At 36.2% G+C, this 18,089-nt stretch overlaps 1 protein-coding gene across 6 annotated transcripts in view; it reads right to left on the reverse strand.

Moving 5' to 3' along the window:
• LOC114651841 (janus kinase and microtubule-interacting protein 1-like) overlaps positions 1-18,089 on the reverse strand; it is a 558,596-nt gene that overhangs the window by 123,883 nt on the left and 416,624 nt on the right. For all 6 annotated transcript variants that reach the window (XR_007935128.1, XM_051928216.1, XM_051928214.1 and 3 more), the window contains one exon: positions 4,265-4,759. Coding sequence is in view for 5 of the 6 variants with exons in the window: in XM_051928214.1 (XP_051784174.1) it covers positions 4,265-4,759 (495 nt within the window). In the remaining variant the exon portion in view is untranslated. The remainder of the gene's footprint in view (positions 1-4,264; positions 4,760-18,089) is intronic.

Consider the following 18,089-nt stretch of genomic DNA (forward strand, 5'->3'; position numbering starts at 1 on the left):
GAATGTCAAATTCAAACAGATTACACAAATTACAAGAATTAGATTAGTTTAGAATTAGAAAAGATTTTCTAATTTAGAAAAAAATTTCTAAAGTCAAATTTCATGGCACCGGTACAGTACAGTTCCTCTAACATGAAGAAAGTATTTTTTTATCTGTTGTAATTTGCTGATTTCCATGATTTATTCCACAAAGCTATAATAATGAGGAAATGTAATGGAACTCATGAATTTTAATTTTATGACAATAAATAATAAATAAATAAATAACAGAATCTGTTTCTTTGATAATATGTTCATAACAGGCAGGCCAGATCACCTGTATCTTTCTTTTAAAAGTATTGCAAAAATACTCTCCAGGCATTAATAAACATAGGTATGTGATTACATATTTAATGACCTGGGTGAGGTGCTACATTTTTGCACCAATATACTGTTTAAATACATACAGCAGAAGCCAGCTATGACCCTGGATCCGAGCTCCTCATAAGGCACTCAATTTTATAATGTAGGCAAAATTAAACGATATGCAACTTACTGATGAAAATGTAAATACTGGAAGAAAAAAACGACTCTGGAGTCGCATTATTTACCTTACCCATCTAATTGCCTATAAGATACCTAAAATCCATGAGCTCCTAACATTAACCATCTACCATGTGACAACTGCCAGTGAGAAAACATAAAGATTATTTTTACCAATTGTGAAAAGTACCTACTATATAGTACATTAAAGTAATATTTTGTTTTAACTATAGAAAAAGACCAAAACTAATTATTTTGCTCAGCTTTTTTTAATACTTAAACATAATTATTTATATCAAGTACAGCCTGTGCTTTGAATAGCAGTATTACCTGTACTAAACAGTAGTAAAATTATCATATCTTAATCTCATACCAAAACACAGACAAAAACCTAATAAAAATAAGAAAAAATGTAAAGAATCTATTAGACAACAGCACCACCAAATGGCAAGAAAGGAAGAAAACAGGCTTTACAGAAAAATGGCATATCTTGCCTACATTTGACAAATTAAGTCAAGAGTTTTATAAAATGCTATGTTAAAAAGTTGTGAGGTGGGGTCTTTACTTGACAAAAGCTCTCCGTCACATGTCAAAAGCAACTGCATTAGGACGGAAAATATGAAAGTAATACTAACAAATGTAACATCTCTGCACATTAAATCAGTGTTACCTTTTATAATACAAAAATCACTGCAGATTCAGTGTTAATTGTTCTAATTCGTGGAGCATTGAAAAAATCTTTTTCTCCCTATACTACCCAGGAACTGCAACAAAATACTACAATTAAGTGTTTTGAAAAAGGTACTCATGAAAACATGTTCTGTGAAAGGTGCTATATAAGAAAATTGAAGTTTTAAAGAATAAGCGATTAAGGTACATAATAAAAAACAACTACTAAATACAAGGTTGAATTATCAGGTTTTGTGACACTATAGCAAAGCAAAACAAAGCAGCTGTACATAAGCAAGTCAATGTTAAATACCTTAAATAGAGTATAGACCACATGGCTGCAGTTATACTCTCCACCGGACGATTACATGTTCCAGACTATCACTGACTTTTCCTGGTCTTAGACAGGTAGCAAATAAAAGTAAGGGTTGTCAGCAATCATTCTGCATCACATTTTGAAATGGGCCATCTTGATATCACAAGAAAGAGGAGGATTTCAGCAACAACTATTAAGTACAGTAATGAATTAATTTATCTTATGAGTCACAGTGATGCAATTAAGTTGTATATTCTTTACAACATAATTTTTGTTTTAGCTTCTAGCAATTTCATTTGCAGGCAAATATAAACAATATACAAATATACATCATAACAAATGTGACATTTACATACATCAAGGTCAAACCATTCTACGTGCAGAACAAGCGGATTATAGTACTTTGTTTTACCATTTTGAATAAGTAGTTAATCAGAAGATGATGAAATACACTGACTGATGCATAGTATTTGCCAGAGTTATTTGTACAATAACTGAACAAAGCTGTGGGCAATATTTTAAACAGAACTGTTCTCTATTTCTTTATTTGCTAAATAGAGATTTGAAATACTAGGTTTAACCTTACATATTTAAGGTAACAACATAAGACAGGCATTTAAAAAATTTGCATGATGTATAGTTGTCCATAACCTTTGCTTGACATTGTTGGGTAAGAAATTTCCATTCAATATAAGAAACAATTAAATCTATTTTTCTGTAAAATACTGAATAAAATAGTGCTTCAAAAGATCAAGCAGTGTATATTGAATAACTTTATCAAACTTCTTTTCTCAATTCATAATGTAAAATTAATTGCACTACTTTTCCATTTAGACAAATATTAATTTATACTACTACTTTTGTATTCTAATTAAATATTTCAGTGCATTCATTGTTTACAGTTACATTTGGAATAAACCGAAGTCCACATGTATTTAAGTACTTTAAGAAATCGTCCGCCCCCCCCCCCCCCCTTTTTTTTTCTCTTTTTTACATATGAACTCTCCGAGTGCATATGTAAAAGAATTAGAAAAGAATTAAGGTTGTTATTGCAGCAAAAGAGTTCTCAACAAACTATTAACATGTAGGGCTTGAATATCTCTGCCAGACTTTTTTGAGTTTTTCTTCTTCAATTAAATATCTACAGAAAATGGTTTATTTTAACTTTGGAAATGTATTGTTACAGCATAAGAGTTCACATGAAAAATACTGAATGGATAAATGTGTAGAAATCTTTTGATATGCAGAAAATTACGGTGACTTTCAAGGGGATTGAATACTTTTGCACACCACAGTATACACACTTTTGACATTACTTACTGTATTTCTCTCATACTTATGGTATTATGTATTGACCTTTTGATGGGGAAACAAAAACACAATACTGTAATTTTGATACTGGCAAAGTCTGCATAATTCAAGAATCAGATTATGGTAACAATGCAGATCCCTCTTTTCTTCAGTCTCTTTTTAGATTATCTTGAAAATTCCTTCTTTATAATTATATAGAAATAAAGAGTGCATCACTGATAACACAGATGAACTGTGGTTAGAGATCAGAAAATCATTTATTAAGACATGGAGGCGGGTGACTCTCAACATGACTAATCGATATTTAGAACAGTATTGCCTGGGACCTTCTTATAAATCCCTATCCTGTCTGATGTATCAGAGATGAATGTGTGTTTGTGTAAAAACTGTATAATATACAGACATGTCTCCTCAACACTTATAGTAATCTTATAATAATATTCTAGTACTAATAAAAAGAATCAACTTTAATCTAGGAAACAAAACTCCAGTTTATAAGAAAAAAAATCATAATGGAGCAAGCAAAAAGGTGTCAAGACATCTCTACCTCCTGCATTGAAGCTTTGTGGGTAACACTCACTAACGATAGTCATAAAGGAGATTTGTTTTTACACACTGTAAAAAAAGTAACATCTTTTACAGTATGGAGTGATGATTTGCTAGCCAGGCAAATAAGAGTAGCACAGAACAGGGAAGAAGCCCAGGAGGACTATTGGAAAGAGAAGAATGACCTACAAGGAATCTGGCAATGTTTTTCTAGGATGCTAGAGGACAGGCATTCTAGCAAGTTCCAGGAATGCTTGACCTTTCACAAAAATCCAGAAACAGACCTCAATGTTGATGTTAGGTTGGAACACATTCTGGCAGATTGTGGGCAATACACAGTTGTAAACCAGGAGGAATGGGGTCATGTTCCTCCTTTAAATGTAGGGCAGGCAACAGGTCAGCTGTGTTCCTCCAATGCATTAGACTTCTGCACAATTAACTTTCCTGGATTGAAAGAAATTTCCTTTAAACTGAGGGTGTACAAGACTTTACCTTTTAGGGACAAGAGAAGGCTCAGATAGTGCAGTGGTCTCAGGGGCTGCCTAAGGGCACTGTGTCATGTTGGCCCAAAGACTTCAGAGATTTACCCCTTATTCCAGAGGTAATTTTAGACATGACAAAAAGTAGGTTTTGGTGAATTTAAGATTACAAGGTGACACATATTAAAATCTTGCTGGTGGAATGAACAAAGGTTAGAATAAGAATGTAAAAGAGAGAGTGTTTAACAGTTAGTAAACCATGAAATCATTACTTTTTTAAACCTAGTCCACTATTTCTAATTAGGGGATTATTTTCTATATATTGTATTGTTCAACTTCTAAGCATTATAAAGAAAAATGATGGATTTAAAAAAAAAAAAAAAAAAAAAAAAAAAAAAAAAAAAAAAAAAGGATTACTTACCAGCCTGCGAATGTCCCTTTCACAATCCCTTTTAATTCGGTTTATCTCATCCTGATGGTTTTGATATGCCATTCTTAGGTCCATGGCTTTGGCTTTGTCTGCTTGCATGAGGTTATTCAAGGCTTCCTCCATCTGCTTCTTAGCAGACTTCTGTTCCTGTATCTCCTGCTGTAATTTTGTACGTTCACCATCAAATCCACGGCGGGCTTCCTCCCGGGCCTCACACAACAAAGCTGTCTTTACTTTGTCAGCTGCCCCATCACGCAAAACATTTACTAAAGATTGCAGTCTGTGTAGCTCCCCATCTTTGATCTTGATCACACGTGCTAATTCCTGTTCGTGCTGCTTAATCAAGACCTCCCGGAGGCCTTGCATATCCTTCATTTTTTCTTCATGCAGCTTTGCTTTCAAATCTGTTACCAGGACTATATGTTTATGCTGCTCCAGCTCACGACCTTGTTTATTCTCCTGTAGTTTCTCTCTGAGCTTGCATACCTAAAATAATAAAAAAAAACACATTAAAAATAAAGTTACAGTTTAAATAACTCTGTTTCAAACATATTCTAAACAAAATAAAGTCACTATTAACTGGTACTGGAAAATTATGAAAAGAATACATCTACAAAGAACTATCATGAGAATGATTTATAGTAAAGAAATTTAGAAAGTTCATGAAACTACAATAAAAAACATCTTTAAAAATGCATTAGGTATATTATGGTATATGAAAATGTTAACATACAGTAACTCCTACATTCAAATGAAAATGACACAGTATTTTTGAAAATTATAAAATCCATTTTAAAAAGTATACATCTTTTAGGGGGCTATGCCAGTAAGATCAAGACCCCCAAATGCTTTTTTGGAGCAGTTACACTTCCCTTTACCAATTGCTTATTATATTCCATTGTAAACACATACCTTAGGACAGTATTAAAGCAACCAAAATTTACACAGCACTCTGAAAAGCACTTGCATTGATCCACGCATGCATACAGCACCTATACTCCCTTATTCCCTCTAAATGGTTATATTTTAAGTAGATAAAAGGATATATGTAAATATAGCACTGTTTGTGTAAAAAGGTAACCCAAAGTAGGGCTAAAGGGAAGGAAAGTGTGTGCACGATGTAGTGTGATGGACAGCTGGCAGCACAACCCGGCTGACACACCCAGGATGGTAGATGGCGACTTCCCTGCAGCATAGCAGTGCCCCGGATTCCCATAGGGCACTAAAGGAGATGAAGTTCGGCTTCACAGCCCTGCTGGGTACCGTGGGTGCTGTCAGGTGATGCTGCAGTGAGACACGGGAATTTTTGTTTCCCATATAGCCCAGAAGTACTCCCAAGTCATGGGGACGGAAGGACAGAAGTACAGTAATCCCTCGCTATATCGCGCTTCGACTTTCGCGGCTTCATTCTATCGCGGATTTTATATGTAAGCATATTTAAATATATATCACAGATTTTTCGCTGGTTCTTGGGTTTCAGTGGATAATGGGTCTTTTAATTTTTGGTACATGCTTCCTCAGTTGGTTTGCCCAGTTGATTTCATACAAGGGATGCTATTGGCAGATGGCTGAGAAGCTACCCAACCAGAGCACGTATTACGTATTAAATAAAACTCCTCAAATATATTGTGAGCACGGGGGCTGTTCGCACCCCTAGAGAATACAGCCGCTCCTCAAAAAACGCTGAAAGACTATCTTCACATTATTCCCTTCCTTGCTGGGCTTACTTGTGGCTGCTTTGTCAAGCGATATGTTTCCCCGCACGGTGCTTCGCATACTTAAAAGATCAAACAACATGTATTGATTTTTGATTGTTTGCTTCTCTCTCTCTCGCTCTGACATTCTCTGCTCCTGACGGAGGGGGTGTGAGCAGGGGGGCTGTTCGCACCCCTAGATGATACGGATGCTCGTCTAAAAATGCTGAAAGATTACCTTCACGTTGCTCCCTTCCTTGCAGCTGCTTTGTCAAGCGACATGCTTCCCGCACGGTGCTTCGCATACTTAAAAGATCAAACAGCATGTATTGATTTTTGATTGTTTGCTTTTCTCTGTCTCTCTCACTCTCTCTGACATTCTCTGCTCCTGACGGAGGGGGTGTGAGCAGAGAGGCTGTTCGCACACTGGCCTAGAGGATACGGACGCTCCTCTAAAAAATGCTGAAAGACTACCTTCACATTGCTCCCTTCCTTGCAGCTGCTTTGTTCGGCGATGCTTCGCATACTTAAAAGCCAAACAGCCCTACTGATTTTTGATTGTTTGCTTTTCTCTCTCTCTCTCTGACATGCTCTGCTCCTGACGCACACTCCTTTGAAGAGGAAAATATGTTTGCATTCTTTTAATTGTGAGACAGAACTGTCATCTCTGTCTTGTCATGGAGCATGCTTAAACTTTTGAAAAAGAGACAAATGTTTGTTTGCAGTGTTTGAATAAAGTTCCTGTCTCTCTACAACCTCCTGTGTTTCTGTGCAAATCTGTGACCCAAGCATGACAATATAAAAATAACCATATAAACATATGGTTTCTACTTCGCGGATTTTCACCTTTCACGGGGGGTTCTGGAACGCAACCCCCGCAATCGAGGAGGGATTACTGTACTTCCGGGTTGAAGAAAATACAAGTCTCCATCTGACCCGGAAGTGCTGATGAATCACATGGATGGAAGGACAGAGGCACTTCCGGGTCAAGGACTATATAAAGGACTAGTGGAGACCCAGCAAGGCAGCCGGAGTTGGGAGGGAGTGTGACGAAGCTGCTGGGAGGAGAGAATGGTTGTATTTATTGTGTTAGTTTATTGGTTATTGTGGTGGTTGTGGTGTTTTGGGACATAACAATGAAAAAGATAAGAAATGAAATTACTTCTTAGTGATTTTATCCTGTGTCTTGCGTACTGTCTGTTGGGTAAAGGTGAGCAACAGCACCAGCAAGCGTCCACTTTGTGACAGTGGTCATTGGAACACAAGTGAAGTTGCTTTAATGTCTTACACGGCCACTTTTGGTTAGAAATGTGACAGAACATAGTGACCTGAAGATGTTTAATAAACATCCATCCATTTCTTTTTATTTAAATTTTATTTTATTTTCAAAAACCAGATCGTTGAAATGGCATGATGCTTAGTCAAACAGGTAACAGTAACTTAACAGATACAGCAATTTATTTCAAAACAAACACAACATAGAAAATAAAATGCAAAACAAAACAAAAAACAACTTTTTTTAAAAAATATGATACCAGGATTAATAACATGAGGGAGACGGTCACAGGCTCAATATGCTTATTCTAAAATAATACAAATTAGTTCTTTACAGGTTTTAAAAAAAGTTTTGTACAAATCAGATTAGATATAATTTTATCAGTTCCTAAGGAGAAATTCAGTTGCATACGACAGCAGAACAAAAACATAAAAACATAAAATACGCAGATGTCGACTCAAAAATACAACATAAGACAATAGAATAAAAACATATAATAAATACTATGCTAAAAAATAACTAATGAATTGCAGTTTGTACTATTCTCCTATGACTCCTGGTTGGAGTGAAGGAAGTGATGTTGGGAGAAAGCATTTAACTGTCTAATGGCCACAGGCAGAAAAGATCCCCAGAGGTGCTTCTTAGTGCACTGTGGAGTTATGAGCCTCTGGCTAAAAGTACTCCAAGAAAGATGGACAATTGTTTGTGATGGCATCCAATTTTGCCACTATCCTCTTTTCCACAACAGCCTCCAAAGTCCAGAGTCAGTTCTGTGATATAGCTAGCCTTACTGCTGAGTTTGTTTAGGTGTTTGGCTCAAGTTCCTTCCCCAGGAGACCACACAAAATGGCTACAATGGAATGATAAGATATTTCCAACAGCTTGTTGATCCTGAGCCTCCTCAGGAAGTACAGTTTACTCCAGCCCTTCTTACAGAGAACCATTATGTTTTATAGACCAATTCAGTTTGTTGTTCATATGGACCCCCAAGTATTTGTAACTCTCCAGCACCACCACTTCCTTCCCCTAGAGAATGACTGGTCTTAGAGGCTCCTTAATACACCAGAAATCCACCATATTCTCTTAGAGAGAATTTGATTTTTTTCTTAATTTTGATAACACTGAACGTTGTTTACCCACTGAAATATAAATGGTGGGTTGGGATGTTAATGAGTTAAAAAGTATAAAAAGAAAAATTATCTGCATACTCGTAAAACTTTAAATGAATCTACTTGAATGCCTATCTAAAGAAGTTTATGAGTGCAGTTCAACAATAACAGAATACACTCATTTGAGGTAACGTTTCAGTTCAAAAACACCTAATCCAGCTTAAGGTGCTGTGGCTGGTGATGAGTTGATTTAAGAAACTGAACTAGTTTTGAGTGGATTATAATGATACAATGGTCTTTTAAGTGTTCCTGACATCTAGGGAAGGGTCTGCCAACTATACTGAACCAATTATTGTGACATAAAATGTGGACTGAGCTGTGAGGAAGCAGTGCTAACCACTGTAATACTATGCCTCCCTGAGATAAAACTTTGTTGCATATTGATCTGCATTGTCACCTTGTAGAGCTGGTTCAGTTACAGAGAAAACACATTTTCACACAGACAGAAGTTAAAGAAATGCTAGACTTTGCACAAGTATATTATCTCACTGTAATAAAAACCTTTATAAGCAATTAACTGCATGATGCAAATCGACTTTACCTGCCTGAGAGGTTTGGTTTGTGTAACATATAGCTTTTGCCTCTGCAGCAAGACTGTACTCTACATGATGTCTTTGAATTCTTTAAAATTGAGCAAGATGCAACAAAATCCAAAAACCTTGGAAAATTTATTACATCTAGCTTTGTCTTGAAAAAAAAATCTATAGTTAAAGAATAAATAATGCTTTCTTTAAGGAACTGATTTAGTTTTATTTAGCCAACTCTGGACATGATACACGGCAATTAATAGAGTTATAAAAATATCATTAATTGCAGAAAAAAAGAAGCAGGAAATATTAATTCAATGAGGCTTGGCTCCCAAAAGCCAAAAGCCTGAAATCAGCAGTAGAGGACTGGAAATCTCTGCTGATGCTGGACTTTATCATTTTAATGAAAGTCAGTCTGTCCACAGAATCTGTCGACAACTGTGCCCTCTTGTCTCTGATATCCCCACCTGCAGCACTGAATGCCCACAGTAAGGTGGAAGCTGATCACATGGCAAATTTCTTAGAAAATACTCAGCAAACAATGTCATCAGTGAACACCAAAAAAAACACTCTGGTGAATTTCGTTGATCAACACTACTGGTGAACCCTGGACTGGGCACCAATTTGACTCATTCCTTTACACACCACCCTACTCTCAGGGACAACTTAGGGTTTCCCAGTTTATGTAATATGCATGCTTGCTGAATGCTGAAAAAAATAATGTCCACAGAGAAAAACACATGCAGATATGAGGAAAAGATGAAAACTCCATATCAACTACAAATTGGATTTAAAACCCAGTTTGCAGGAGCTGAGAAACAGAAGTGTTAACTGCTAGATCACGGTGCTGCTCTTACTTCTTAAACAAATATACAGTGTGGGATATGGCCGGCCATTCATCCCGGCCAATACCCCCAGGCCGCCAGGTGGAGCCCTCCCTGTAGCGTGGAAGTTCCCGAATGCCAGCAGGGAATTATGGACAGTGGACTTTTAATTCACAGCCCTGCTGGATACCATGGGGGCCGCCAGAGGACGCTGCAGGGAGGAGTAAGGACTATTTTCCCTACACCCCGGAAGTACGTCCCAGTCACATGGGCAGACGAAAAAGAAGAGTTTTGATCTGACCCAGAAGTGCTAAGAAGTCACATGGACTGAGGGTTCAGAAGCACTTCTGGGTCACAGACTATAAAAGGACTTTGGGAGATCCCAGACGTCGAGCTGAGCTGGGTGGAAGGGTAGCAACGCATCTGGGAGAGTGGAGGATTATTGATTATTGTTTATTATTGAATATTGTGGGGTGGAGGGTGCTTTGTGCACAATATTATTATAATAAATATCATATTTGGACTTTATCCGATGTCTGGCGTATTGTCCGAGGGTTCAAGGGAGCGAGAGCACCCTTATCTGTCACAACAGATATACAATAAAATACAGAAGAGTGAAACAAATGCACGCCAAGTATTAAAAAAAAAAAAGTTTTTTCATTATTCCAGCTTGCTCTAATACCTGCTACTCTACAGCTAATTTCACCAAATGTTTCAGTTATTTTCACCACATTATTGTCCCCAGCTACTCATCATATCAGTAGTGAACATTGACAACTCTCCACCTTTGCAGTTAATAGCCTGAGGCACACCATCAATAACACCAAAGTCATCCTAGGATTTCTAGAGTTTGTTTTCTTGGCATACCAGTACCTCCAAGACAAATCTGCTAACTTTTAAAGGAAAAGCTCTTTTGTTAAGGTGCTTCCCTGGTGTCAATATCAGATGTTTGAACAAACACCATGACCATCGCCTAGTGTTGGATCTGTACTAAAATTGTGACTTTGGTATCAATACCAGCCTTAGACCACTGTACTAGTACTGAAGCAAATAACAGATGTCATCTAACTCCAAACTCCCTGGTGTCGCACACAATCGTGTTTACCCTATGCACAAACAAGCACCTCCCCTTTGAAATGCATAATAATTAAGATACTTTAGTTATTAAAATACACTCATACTCCAACCTGTTCTGCAATACTTTAATTTACTTTCTTTTAAGTGCTTCATTAACTTTCCAAAGCTAGCTATTCTGACAAAGGGGCATGGGGGCAGCAATTTTATTTGTGATTTTTAATTTATCATTTTGATCATTGATATGCTTTATATGATTTATGGTCTGTGTATATTTTCATGAAAGTTAATGCCATTTATCACATCATTTTGCAATACAATTTAAATGGAATTATTAGGGACGATGTCATAAGGTCTACTTTAAAAGTCGATACTGTATAATGGATGAATACTTGGCTTACAAATGTATTTTAAATCCACATAGAGATACCACAACAAGGGCCAAGCATATACTGCATGGGGTTTCTGGTAAATATTGGTTTGATTTCTACTTCACAGTGACTATTGATGAAACACAAACACACAGCCGCCTGAATGTTAAGTCAGAGTCAGGTTAATAATAGATTATCACAGATTATTAAATTTAGAGGAACTAAAAATATCCTATTATCACTAAAGATTAAGTCAATTAAGATACTCAATGCCCTTTTCCACTATTGACCTAAACAGGAGCTACAACAGAAGCTCAAGCAGTATCATTTGAATGAACACAAATTCTCTCTTAAACCCATTCCAATGCAATTGCCAAAAACTCTTAGTGTTTAGTAAAATCATTTCAAATGTAATTAATACTCCTTAAATGCTTTAAAGTGGATGTTTTTAGATTTGCTAGTATATCTTTGCCTTTACTCTTCATAAAATTGTTAATGTATTCAAAAATATAGGATGGTACAGATCAAAATATGCAACTTTTAATGCAATGCAATAATTGCATAATTAGATCCGGACCACCCTATATCTGTGAAGTGCTTATGACATAGGAATACATTCATGAAGTAGGTATAAAAAATAAATGCAGAATAAAACTGCAGTCTTTTTCATTGTGATAGCACTAAAATATTGGATTTTTTTTTTGCATTTTAAGTTTATCCATTTTGTCGTTTGTAAAACACACTGCTTTAGATGGTGCACTGAACTTTTTCTTCTTTTGGTGAAAAAGAAAATAGATTTTTTAATAATTTTGGTGCAATAGAATTTTGTGCAATAGAAACAGTCAAAAATCTTTGAATTTATTTTTCACAATGTTACAGTGCAAAAAGAGCTTATACACATTGTCATTTGGAAATCAAGTACTTAGGCATACTACAAACTAGAGATTTCACATTCCTATTCAAAGTTTGTGTGAATTCTTCATTACTCTGATGTGAACTGAACTGAAAATTCTGAACGTCTTCTGTCAATGTTAAATTACTTGTAATGCAGTAAACAACACTGAAAAATGTTTTTCAAGTAACCATCACATCTTCACAGATCATTTCCAGGAACAACCTGGTCATATTTTAAACTGGATGTTTCAATCATCATCAATGAAATAGACAGCCTTCGCAATCTCATAAAAGAGTATTCCCAAACATATTGCATAGACTGATGTATTTTTTCAACTGTAGAAATGGGTTTCAGATATTCCAAGGAACGTATTAGTACTTTCTTTTTACGTGGAACAAATTAACAAACCAAACATACATGGCCATTTTAGAATCACCACTTAACCTGCAAATTTAGGGTACTGCATCAATGAGTTTATTTTTTCATTTCGAGATGTTTCTTATGTCTAGAGACAGGTTATCGCCCCTAGACCCTGATCTGAAAAAGGTGTATAAAAAGTACTATAGATGGATAAATGGATATGTCTTAATAACTGATAAAAACTGGAGTTCTTAATCCTAATTATGTGCTAATCCATTGAGTGTGTCATGTACACAGACTAGGACATACAAGGGCATCATAGATATGTTTTCTCAATATCTAATGGCTAATTGTGACTACTACTTCTTGTACATTTTAGCCTGACTACTTAAAGAACTAAGTTCATACTCTGTAATGTTATCTGTGATCAATATATATTATTATTAATTGCTCTACCAACTCAGATTTACACTTTTAAGGCACTCGTGTCTAGAATTTCCTTCTTCTTATATGACTTTTGCCACACCTAGGACTTTTCTCTCCTGAGATTGCGTAATATTTCTTTTTACATAGACAGACAGTTTCTTTATGTCTAATAATCTCCCTCATACATGTTTAAAATACACATTTCATTACATAAATAATAGTTCAAATTTTTACTTATATTTTTAATAAGTTTCATACTATTATCTAAAAAAAGCTACGGCTAAAGACAGATTTAACGGAAAGAATAAGCATCTCTTAAGTGGGCATACATTAAAACTTGCACTAAAACTCTGTAAATACTATCTTCAATTGTTCAACACCATCAACGATTTGATTATACTCTACACAACTGTTTTTCAATTGGTGCGCCAAGGAAACAACAGTGTAGTGTCACTGAGTCCTGACCTCAGAGAGATGTGCTTCACAGGTGGTCAAGACCTGTCTGAGGTGGATGGGATTACTTGGAGAAGTCAAAATAAAAGCAGCTCTATGATCGCAATTTTGCAAACAGTTTAGCACATGTATAAATTTAATGCTTTTGTGGTTGGAAGAATCATGGTGTGCCATGGGATATTTTGCGTTATAAAAAATGTGCCACCACAGAAAAATGGTTTGAAAATACTGCTATACCTTTACCTTTACTCATGGCATGCTAAAAAAAATTTCCGTAACTTACAAATTGACACTGTGCAATACTTGGATGGTTATGTTGCATTCTTTGCATAAATTAGTAAAGATACTGCAAACTTGAACATAGACAGAGATAATCATTATACTTCTATTTTGTAGAATATTATCATTATATTATGGCAGTCATCACTGTAAGCTGGCTGGCAGACTAGCGACTTAAATACAAGATACCACAAACTTATTTTGGTTTTAGTGCCACTCAAAGATAACTTATTTAGCATGAACGTGATATGACTTCTATTTGATTTTCTTACAGAAACATGGGGGAAAATGAAAAAAAAAAAGAAAAGCCATTTTTACCTTCACAACTTTTCTCTAGCATTGCACCAGAACTGCTTTAAACCCCACTGACCACCCCCTTTCCTCCCACTCCCCTGCACCTACACTCACCGTTCATATTATTAAATACACACCTTGCTAGTACCGGGTTGGACCCCCTTCTGCCTTCATAACTGCCATAATTCCTTTTGGCATAGATTCAACAAGGTGCTGAAAACATTCCTCAGGGATTTTGGTCCATATTGACATGGTAACATCATGCAGTTGCTGCAGATTTTTCAGCTGTCCATCCATGATGCGAATCTCCCGTTCCACCACATCCCAAAGGTGTTCTGTTGGATTGATATCTGGTGCTTGTGGAGTCCATTTGAGTACAGTGAATTAATTCATTGTCATGTTCAAGAAACCAAGTTGAGAAGATCTGAACTATGTGACATGGGTGTTATCCCGCTGGAAGTAGCCATCAGAAGATGGGTACACTGCTGTCATAAAGGGATGGGACATGATCAACAACAAATTTAGAGATAGGCTGTGGCATTTAAATGATGCTCAGTTGGATCTAAGAGGTCCAAAGTGTGCCAAGAAAATATCCCCCACACTATTACACCACCACCACCAGCCTAAACTATTGATACAAAGCAGGATGGATCCATGGTTTCATGTTGTTGATGCCAAATTCTGACACTACCATCCAAAAGTCACTGCAAAAATCAAGACTCGTCAGAGCAGGCAACGTTTTCCAATCTTCTGTTATCAAATTTTGAAGAGCCTGTGTGAACTGTAGCCTCAGTTGCCAGTTTTCAGATGACAGGAGGGGCATCCAGTGTGGTTTCTTGTTGCTGTAGCCCACTTACTTCAAGGTTCAATATGTTGTATGTTTTGCCCAGAGAACTGCCACTCAATGGATATTTTCCCTTTTTTGGACCATACTCCATAAATCCTAGAAATGGTTGTGCATGAAAATCCGAATAGATCAGCACTTCCTGAAATATTCAGACCAGCCTGTCTGGCACCAACAACCATGCCACGTTCAAAGTCACTTAAAGCAACCTTTCTTCCTTATTCTGATGCTTGGTTTGAATCTCAGCAGGTCGTCTTGACAACGTCTACATGCGAAAATTCTGCCATGTGATTGGTTGATTAGATGCTTGCATTAACAAGCAGTTGAAGTGTACCGAATAAAGTGGCCAGTGATTGTATCTTCTTATATAATACGCTACAGCGGCTGTTCGTTTGTCTGTCCAGGATTTTAAATCACTTGTAGCTCGCAAACCGTTTGAACTATTGAACTGAAATTTGGTACATATATACTACGTGACATCTACTATCTGCTTTCGGGGTGATGATTAACCTCCAAGGTTATTCCTCTTTTTATTTTTATTTTATTGTAGAATCAGCTCTCGGCAGTGGCCAGCAGGGTGGCTGTGCAGCACATGTGTACAGGCGCTGTTCTCATCGCTACCACCTTTGTCATCACTTCCCCTACCTCTTCATATCTTAAATCATTCTTGAGGCAGATTGAAGACTTATGTGCCAGCTTGGGTGGAGAAAAGAAGAGCTGCTCAGGAAGCAGCAAACGCATCAACCTCTGAGAAAACGAATGATAAATGTACAGAGAGAGATGAAAACTATGAATGCTCAAGTCAATTGTATTCACTGCATGTTATCGTGCAGTGCGCCGTTACTGGTATCAGTATAAATCAAGAAAATGAGCATCGGTGCTATGTAATGATATGTGGCATAATGTTGTGAACCATATAATACAAATTGTTAAACCTTTAAAAGAAATTTTTATTTCATAAAATTTTTAAGGGGAGCATATAAACTTGGTATTGGACGTACTGTATATGTAATTCTTTAGGTACAGACTAAACTTCTTTGTATTATTGATTCGTAATGTTTTTAAAAAACAAAACAAACAATACAAAACAACAACATGACAATGCCACTGTGACCAAAGGACTCCCCGAGGTGTTTGCTGGCCCTGGATACAACAATATTTAACATGTTAAACAGGCCACGTTAATCACAAAACTTAATGCGTTAACTTTCCCAGGCTTACTAAAAGCATAATTAAAATTAATCAGTTACTTATTTCTGAATGTAATACTTGGTTTAAAAGTTGTTTTTCGTGTAGCACTTAAAAGAGGAATTGTTTTTTGTGGTTTTAACTAATACAATTATCCTCGTGCTCAGGTCTAAAAGTCTTGACTAAAATGCACTTTTTTGAACTTATATTTATTAGCAAAGGCATATTTGATGCTAGTGCTATTATGCTGCCTGTGTAATACACAATTAATACGACATTTCAAAAATATCCTATACATAAATAAGTTATTTTTACTAGTGCCTGAATTTTTAAATACAAGTAGACATTTTTAGGGATAAATCATAACCAGTAATTACCAAAACAAAGAACATGTTGCTGCAGATATTTTGATAACAACTAAACGCTGCTCACTATTCATTGGGCTTAAGTATTACTTTTTAATTAAGAATACAAAAATAAAAAAAAAAATCAAATGTAATTATATAAATGCAGAGTTTAGTAAAGTCTATTGTTAGCAGCTATGGATTCACAACATAACATGCTCAGAACTGCTTACTTCTTTCTCATTGTCTCCAGGAACTGGAACATACTATGTCAGCACTGGGAACAAGGGAAAATCCAACTCAAAATAAGGCATCAGTACACTACAGGGCCAAACATTGACACTATGCTCATGCATTTGCAAAGGCAACAAATAAAAAAATACCAATTCCTGAGTTTAAAATTACTGTAAGATAAAAAGCATAATGACTGTACAAGAATGAGTAACCACCAAAATAATATCTTAATTGAAAACAACTGAAGCCACACATCATTACAATTTCCTCAACATGTGGGGCAGATTGCACCACACAAGATGATACACAGATGTGACTGTGGAAAGCACTCACTCTTTGTAGCATCCTGTTTGGTTTACATGAGAGCAAAATCATTTACTTTTGAACACATGGCTAAAGTTATATATCGCCATCAAACCTGCTTTAATTTTTTGAAACTGCATATGCAAACCAAATTTTGTTTGATCCCTAAAATGTCAATTAACATTTGAAGGAGAACACAAAAAGACAAATGGTATGTAGGTCACTTTATCAAAAACAAAACAAAAAAAAAAAAAAAACAAACTCACTAATGGCTAGCCCCCCAGAAATAACCTATGCACAACTTTGCACCAAGTTTTACAAATTTCCATAACGTTTTTGCAATTTTTAGGCTATGAAGTGGCAAATTCAGGGTTGTTTTCTACAACTTAAGTATACCTCTTCAGGACTAAGATTTTTCCTACCTTCTCATGGTACATGGATAATTAAGACTAGAAAGGACTGGGAAGTTGTCAGAAGCCAGAAAAATGGAACAAAGCCCAAAAGTCCAGTAGGTAGCTATAAAAGGATGCAAGCCTATGTCTGGACATCATCGGGTAACTGGTATGTAAATCACACACTCAGGCAGCATACTCGCAAACTGGTTAGTACACTATATTTTTCCACCACTTTCGAAAAAATGCTTTCAGATTAGCTGGTGAGTATAAAATGACTTCTTGAAAGTGAATATGCAATGCAGTAGACTGGTACACCATCTAGGCCTGGTTTCTACCTGGCACACAATGCTGCCAGACCGGCTTCAGCCTTTACGATTGTGAATTGGATAAAGTGAGTAGATACAATAGAAAGGAGGATATATGGATATCTACAAAGACTGAAGTTATAGCATTTATATCAAAATTTATACCGAGAGAAAAAAAAAAGAAGAAGATAGTTGGCTCCATTTTTTATACTTAGTGCAATGTTTTGCACCTTCGACCCTTAGGTTGGCGAAATGAATGATTAGGCATGATCAAGTAATTGGGAGATTATATGATGGTGCTGATGCCACATGGCATAAGAATGTGTTCGAATTTCAGCACAGACATATCAGTATGAAGTATATACATTACTTTATGCATGGATATTTTCTATGCAGACTGTTTTTTATTCAATACACAAAGACATGCACATTCGGTAAATTGTGAAGCCTAAATAGGCCAGGAAATAGTCAAAATTATCTGTCTCTGTGCCTCATCCAGGTTTGCATCCAAAGCTGTTGGGTTAGGCTTCTTGAGACTCTGAATTGCATTAAACTTCTTTG

The sequence above is a fragment of the Erpetoichthys calabaricus genome, chromosome 5 (genome assembly GCF_900747795.2).
Source record: "Erpetoichthys calabaricus chromosome 5, fErpCal1.3, whole genome shotgun sequence".
Classification (NCBI taxonomy): domain Eukaryota; kingdom Metazoa; phylum Chordata; class Cladistia; order Polypteriformes; family Polypteridae; genus Erpetoichthys; species Erpetoichthys calabaricus.